The 7,431-nt window shown below is 51.2% G+C and overlaps 1 protein-coding gene across 1 annotated transcript; it reads left to right on the forward strand.

Moving 5' to 3' along the window:
- Positions 1-382: 382 nt before the first annotated feature.
- Positions 383-5,689, forward strand: UBOX5 (U-box domain containing 5; the record flags this gene model as incomplete). Its single annotated transcript, XM_010174548.1, has 2 exons — positions 383-1,577; positions 5,528-5,689. Coding segments are annotated over 2 exons (1,357 nt in total), but the record flags the coding sequence as incomplete, so codon positions are not given.
- Between the last annotated feature and the right edge of the window lie 1,742 nt (positions 5,690-7,431).

Raw genomic sequence — 7,431 nt, forward strand, 5'->3', positions numbered from 1 at the left:
CACGTGGCTGGAGCAGGGGGGAGTGGGTCTGGAGAAGACTCCCATCTCCCCCACGCTGACGTGCTCTGCTCCTGGTCACACTCTCCCACTTGATTTATTTCACTGACCCAGCCAAAACCACAAACCATCCGTGATTTTCCACTCCTTTAGCAGGTACATCAGCTCTGGTAACAGGTTGCAGAGAAGAGTGGATGGGGCCACGTGGCTGGAGCAGGGGGGAGTGGGTCTGCTCCTTCTCAGCAGCAGGGATCTCCTGTGTTGTCTCAGCTGCACGTGAAACCGCAGCCTTGGTTCCTGGTTGATGTCATCTTGCAAATCTACATAAGTGCTTGTGAAATTAGTTTCCTTTTATTTTCTTCCTTCAATTTAAATCCATTTTTCTCTTGAAACACAGATTTCTGCTGATGGTTACGAAGTGGAGAATCTGATCTCTGAAGACCTCGCCAGGAGAAATCGTGGTTTCCGCAGCGAATACTTCATCAAACCTCCAGTCCACGTCACAATCTCTTTTCCCTTCAACATTGAGATCTGCAGGATTAATATCGACATCTCATCTGGGGGATACCAAACCTTCTCTGGCCTCGAAGTTTACACCTCTACCTCATGCAATAAAACCTCTTTGCAGAGCCCTGAGGGTCAGTTCTCAGGTCTGGCCAGTCAGCCTGTGTCAGACAAAGACACTTTCACACTGGTGGGAAAAGCTGTCTTAAAAAATCAAAGCAAAGTGACATTCGGCCACAGGGGTTTCAAGCCGAGGCCTCCCTTCCATCAGATGGAAAATGTCTTCTCCTACCCTGGCTCTGCATCTCAAGACCTCTGGAACAATGGACCTGCCTCGCTGAGCAATGTGTCGCACTTAAAAATCTGCATCACCCATGTGGCCGGGGGCGGCCTGCCTTGCATTAAACGGTTGGAGGTGTGGGGACAACCTGCCAAGTCGTGCCCACAGGAGGTGATCGAGGGTGTCTTTCAGGTGGCCTCTCAGTTCTTCACCCAGGACGTCAGCAGCCTCAAGCCAGAGCTCTGGACACCAATGGAGAGCGACTGCGTGCCCTTCAGCGCCAACGACAGCGAGCAGCAGACCCTCCGCAAGCTGGTGGATGTTGTCCAAGACATCCCTGAAGAATTCCTAGATCCCATCACTCTGGAAATCATGACCTTCCCCATGCTCCTGCCTTCTGGGAAGGTGATTGATCAAACCACCTTGGAGAAATGCAACAGGAGTGAGGCATCTTGGGGCAGGGTACCCAGTGATCCTTTCACTGGGGTGGCCTTCAGCCAGCACTCGCAGCCCCTACCTCACCCTACCCTCAAGGCCAGGATAGACCACTTCCTCCTACAGCACAGCATCCCTGGCACCAACCTGCTCGGGAGGGCTCACTCCTCGGAAATGCTCGTACCTTCTTCCATAACAATGTCTTCTCTGAAAAGGAAAATGGACTGTATGGATCAGAGCTCCGTGCAGCCGCCCTATTTTTCTTCTACAAACTTATTTGTCACGTCTACCTCAGAGAACAGTGCTAAAAAAATGAAAACTGACAGTGACTCGCATTTGATCCACATGGACTGTTCCACAGGTATCGTGGCTCCCTGAGTCACTCGTGTTTCTTCAGTGTCTTGACAGCCCAGGGACAGGTTTTCAAGTCAGGAGGCTCCCGTACAGGTTCCCATCCCATCTCAAGAAAGCTTTGAGGCTGTTGTTGTATTTTGCTGTTGATAGATGTCGTGGAAGTCAGGTCACTGTCTCATTCACCTCCCCTCAGCACAACCTGCCATCCTGGATGGTGTTTGCTTCTCTTCTGTTTCACTTTTCCTCATCTCTAGGCTCATCATTCTCATTGTGTTCCCCTTGCAGTCTGTTTCACAGACCTCTTGTTTGCTCAGGTCACCTTGTTCCCCGTTTGGTTTGTATTTCCTTTCTTCTCCCTCCTTGCAAACCACTGTCCCTGTGGAGGCAAGGTTTTTCTCACAGTGTGCTGGTTTGAAGTTTCTTTATCACAAGTGATTTACTATCCCAGGCATCCAATATGTCCTTACATCAGCAAGAAAATATGCAACAGCAGGAAAAGAAATGTCTCGTGGTGCAGTGGTGATGGCACGAGGGAGTCCTGGCTGGAGTGGATCTTGCCATGAGGTGTGAGGTGGTGAGGAAAGCGGGAACAGGGCACTAATCCTGCTCCTGGATTTCCCTAGCCAGGCACTGCCAGCCTGGGCTCTTGGTGCAGGGGACCAGTCTGAGCACAGATTGTCTCCCCAGGATGTGCTGGCTCCTTACCCTCTGACAGGGCTGCTCTTAGTGTGGCAGAGGCTGAACTCGGGGAACATGTCACTGCACAACCTCTGGTCCCCGATAATCTTTGTGCATCAGCTCCAGGGCTTGGAGCAGACAGCAGCAAAGGAACTGCAGGCACTGCTGCCTTCAGAGCAGGGGGAAGACAGCACAGGCTGGGAGAGGCTCACACAGGGTTTACAGTTAGTTAAAGCACAAAGCCAGGTGGAGACATTAGACAGAGGATGTGACTTGTGTCTACAGTGGAAGGCAATGGGCGCTGGTTTCCTTTTATCCTCGCTTTTCTCGGCAATCTGGCTGCTGTTCTGCTGGGTTTAAGCTCCAGGAGGCAGAAAAACAGCCCAGACCTGCAACACTGAGATAAATTCCCTGAAAAGCCGAGTGCTTTCACCCACCTGGGTCCCCAGCTGTGCTACAGCTTCTCACCAGGCAGCCCAGGCGGCGTTGTGGCAACGCAGGCAGAGCTTTGGATCCACCAAGCACTGGGAGCAGGAGTGCAGGATGCTCCTTGTAGCTCCAGCAGCAGGCAGGACTGGTGAGGAGGTGACAGTCCTTAGAAAGCAGAGATGACCTGTGGTTTAAATATCACAGAGATTCACACCTCTCTTCCCCAAAATCTGTTCCCTCTTGTGGTTTATCCTCTAACAACTGGTACCTTCAGCTGCCAGGCCGTGGTGAAGATCTTGGCTCGCGGGCAATTGCTCCTTTTGGCTGCACATTAGATCTTTTACCTGAATCCATATCTATTTTGCCATCTTTGCTTTCTCCCTTGTTTGCACAGGAATTCCTGAAACATCTTGGGAGTTGCTGCCAGTGCAACTGTTAGGTGGATGGAACTGTACTTCAGACAGCAGCACTTCTCTTTTCTGTCGTTAAACTTGAGTTGCTGCTCTAGGTAATAATCTCACTGGAGGAGGAAGGTAAATTTAAGCTGGGAGGAGGAAAAAAAAAGGAAAGAGAGATCTTTAGTGATCTCATATCTCATAGATATCTGAGATTTAGAGTCTGTTGCAAGTGGTCTGGTCTGAGTCAGATGGTGTAAATACACGGTGTGTAGGTGTCTCCTGGTCATATCAGGGATGTCTCTCTAGGCAGGTAAGTCCAGTTTTCTTGTGTTCTCTAAACCAGAGGTCTGTAACACGTCAAAAGGTGGCCCACAGCTTCTGATTGCTGTTCATGCATGCTGGTACCTCTCACTGACAGAATCACAGGGGTTGGAAGGGACCTCAGGAGAACATCTAGTCAAACCCCCCTGCCAAAGCAGGTTCCCTACAGTAGGTTGCACAGGAAAGCGTCCAGGCGGGTTTTGAACATCTCCAGAGAAGGAGTTCCCAGGGCTCCAACACCCTCTCAGTAAAGAAGTTTTTCCTTCAGTTTGTCTGGAACTTCTGGTGTCCCAGTTTGTGCCCATTGCCCCTTGTCCTGTCACTGGGCACCACCGAGAAGAGCCCGGCCCCATCCATTTGGCCCCCACATTTCAGATCTTTATAGACATTGATCAGATCCCCTCTCAGGCTGCTCTTCTCCAGGCTGAACAGTCCCAGCTCTCTCAGCCTCTCCTCGTCAGGCAGATGCTCCAGGCCCCTCATCATCTCTGTGGCCTCCACTGGACTCTCTCCAGAAGATCCCTGTCCCTCTTGAACTGGGGAACCTAGAACTGGACACAACACTCCAGATGTGGCCTCAGCAGGGCAGAGTAGAGGGGGAGGAGAACCTCCCTCAACCTGCTGGCCACTCCCTTCACTTTTCTCCCAAAACTGCCCAAAAATGTTCCAAGGAAAAAGCTGAGGTGATTGTTTGAATTTTTAAAAAAATTCTTTGAAGACTTGTTTGAAAACAATTGTTGTTTGGTAATACCAGAAAAAATCAGAAGACAGGCTGCACATTTCAGCTCTGATCTCTCAGTCTAAAGCTCATTCTATGTTTTAGGAGGAATCACTTGATATTTTTATTGCAGAGGTGTGTAACAGCTCCCGTGGGGGATGTCTCCCAGCCCCACAGGAGCAGGGACTGCCCCGTGGGATCCTGAAGCTCCTGAGGGAGCTGTGCCCGTACATAAATAAAAGCACAGTGCTGAGCCCAGGGAGCTCGTGCTTCAGTATTTCATCAGCCTTGATTGCTGTGGCAAATGTGCAGCACTGATTCCAAGAACTTCCTTTGGGAGATGGATTTAACAGAATTAGTGATGCAGACAACATTCTCTTAATGCACAGTCTTAATTAACGCCTTCGGTATTGCGCAGGACAAAAGGCTGCAGGGAAGGATCCAACCCTGTGCCTTTGGCTTCATCCCTTGACTCAGAACTGGGACAGAGAGGAAAAAATTTGAAAAAGAGTCCCCCAGATTTTGTTAGTGGTGTAAATGTTCCCAGTTGGCTGCATGAAGCCAGCCTGGGAGTGTTGGGCTGCGATCTTTGGTGGAACAGGCTGAGGGAGCTGCCTGGGGTTTCAGAGGGAAATGGGTTTCTGCATCATTTGGCATTTTGGCCTTTTTCAGGCCTGCAGATAGAATCATAGAATGGTTTGGTTGGAAAAGACCATTATGATCATCTAGCCCAACTGTAAACCTGGCATTGCCAAGTTCACCACTAACCCATGTCCCTCAGCACTGTGTCTACACGACTCTTCAATCCCTCCAGGGATGGGGACTCCACCACTGTCCTGGACAACCCCTTCCAATGCCTCAGAACCCTTGCAGCAAAGAAATTCTTCCTCACATCCAAGGGACTTGGACAGAGCCACAAGGTCTCCCCTCAGCCTCCTTTTCTCCAGGCTCAACAACCCCAGTTCCCTCAGCCACAAGGGAACTCAGCACACTTGTGCTCCAGACCCTTCCCCAGCTCCGTTGCCCTTCTCTGGACACGCTCCAGCACCTCCATGTCCTTCTTGGACTCAGGGGCCCAACACTGAACCCAGCACTTGAGCTGCGGCCTCACCAGTGCCTGTTACAGTGGCAAAAGCAGAAGCTGGCACCTGAATGTTCATTGAGATGGCATGAGATGAATGTCTGACAGTAATCTGTAGGGCTTTTCATCTCTAGGACCCAAAGGAGATGAGGCACTACATCCCCATCCTGGAATCTTGGTGGGGAAAAGAGACCTCTCGAGAAAACAAACGACAAAGCTCCTAAAGTCCCACGTGTTGTCCTAGGGGTTGAGGCAAAGCAGTGTCTCTATTGCACATTGACAGCTTGCTTTTTCCCAGCCTCCGCTTCTCGAACTTGTCCTTCTCTTTGCAGATCTGGTCTCTCACGAACAGAAACTGTCGGAGAGTTTGGACACTGCCTTGAACTCGGCGCTCAGCTCCATGCCCTCCTTCACGGCCAAGCTGATGAAGAGCCAGCAGCAGGCGCAGAGCGAGGGAGGCTGCAGCAGTTCCTGGAGCTCAGGCACCGTCCTCGGTAAGAAACAAGCAGCTTTGGTTCATCTTTGAGAGCAAGAGAGGAGAGAACTGGGACTGGGTGATGAGGGAGGGTTGTGCTGCTGCTCAGCATCTTTCTGTGCCTCTTCAGACTCCAAAATACTATATATTCAATACAAAACTATTACATTATCTCCCAGCAAGCTTTGCTGAACAATCCCTAACTACTGCTTTATACCTCAGCAGTTTTTATGGTTTATTCTCCCAGTGAGGCAGGTTAGACCTCACTGACCCCCAGAAAGTGCCCACAGCCAGAGCAGGCTTCAGCATGGGTTGCCCGTGGTGTTGGCTGCAGCTCGTCTGCGCTGCCCAAGGATGAGCCTGGATGCCTTGTGCTGAGACACAGTCCTCAGCCCAGCCTGCACCAGGTTAGTTCAGCCCCATGTCAAGGCTTTGTCTGTTCCCAGAGCTCTTCAGATGGGGCTGAGTGGCTTAAACGTTGCCAGTGAGCTGCACAGAGCAAGCTGGGGAGTTGCCACATGGATGGCAGTGAGTGGTGCCACTGGAGAGGGGCTGGAGAGTGTCCAGAGAAGGGCAGCGGAGCTGGGGAAGGGTCTGGAGCACAAGTGTGCTGAGTTCCCGGGTGAGGGAACTGGGGGTGTTGAGCCTGGAGAAAAGGAGGCTGAGGGGAGGAGACCTTGTGTCTCTGTCCAAGTCCCTTGGAGGAGGGTGGAGAGAGGTGGGGGTGGGTCTGTTCAACCAAGGACCAAGGGACAGGACAAGAGGAAATGGGCTCCAGTTGCACCAAGGGCAGTTGAGATGGGATGTGATGAAGAATTTCTTTGCTGCAAGGGTTGTCAGGCATTGGAAGGGGTTGTCCAGGGCAGTGGTGGAGTCCCCATCCCTGGAGGGCTTGAAGAGTCGTGTAGACACAGTGCTGAGGGACATGGGTTAGTCATAGGGGACTTGTCAGTGTTGGGTTCATGGTTGGACTCAATGATCTTAAAGGGCTTTTTGAATCTGGGCAATCCTGGGATTCTGTGATCTATCAAATACTGTTCAGCACTCTCACCCCTGGCAGGAACAGGTCATGGTAGCAAGGTCACAGGCCAACCAGCCAAGCGTGTGCCCAGAATCCCATCAGGTCTGAATAGACATAAGCCAGGCTGTTGAGTCCTCAGAGTTTTCATCACAGCTGCTGGCTAGACATGCCCATCCAGCTGTGAATGCACACCCAAAATGATTTCTTCAGGGTGCAGAGAAGCATTGAACCTTCCTATGTCCCTCCACGAGCAGATGCCCTAACTGCTGGCGTGTTCCTCTTCCTCCCCACAGCGAGGATCTGCTGCTCTGGCAGAGGAGGTGGCTCAGAGGGACCAAGTGACCCCGAGAAAGGGCCGGGGCTGTGCAGCTCCCAGTGTCTCTCTCTCTCTTGGAATAGCTGTGGCTGGTTTGCAGTGACATTAAGCTATTAAGCTTTTTCCTGTCCTCTTTAAAATTGCTGCTGTTTAAGAGTTGGCTGAGTAGCCCTTGAGCAGTCGTGTGTGACAGGAATGCAGAGCGACACCTAAAGCGTTTCACTCGGGAATCGGTGATTTGAATTCATCGGGGAAGCGGAAGGGAGGACGATTTAGTCTCAAATGAAAGTGAAAAGCCCTTTACAGTCATCAGTCCTCAATTAAAAACCTCATGGTGCAAATGCTGACGTGATCCAGCCCCTTCTGAGGCATAACCTGCCCCAGAAGCCAGACCGTTCCCTTTCCTTACGGTAGTGACAGAGAA

This window comes from Antrostomus carolinensis, unplaced genomic scaffold (assembly GCF_000700745.2).
Source record: "Antrostomus carolinensis isolate BGI_N321 unplaced genomic scaffold, ASM70074v2 scaffold25838, whole genome shotgun sequence".
Taxonomy (NCBI): Eukaryota; Metazoa; Chordata; class Aves; order Caprimulgiformes; family Caprimulgidae; genus Antrostomus; species Antrostomus carolinensis.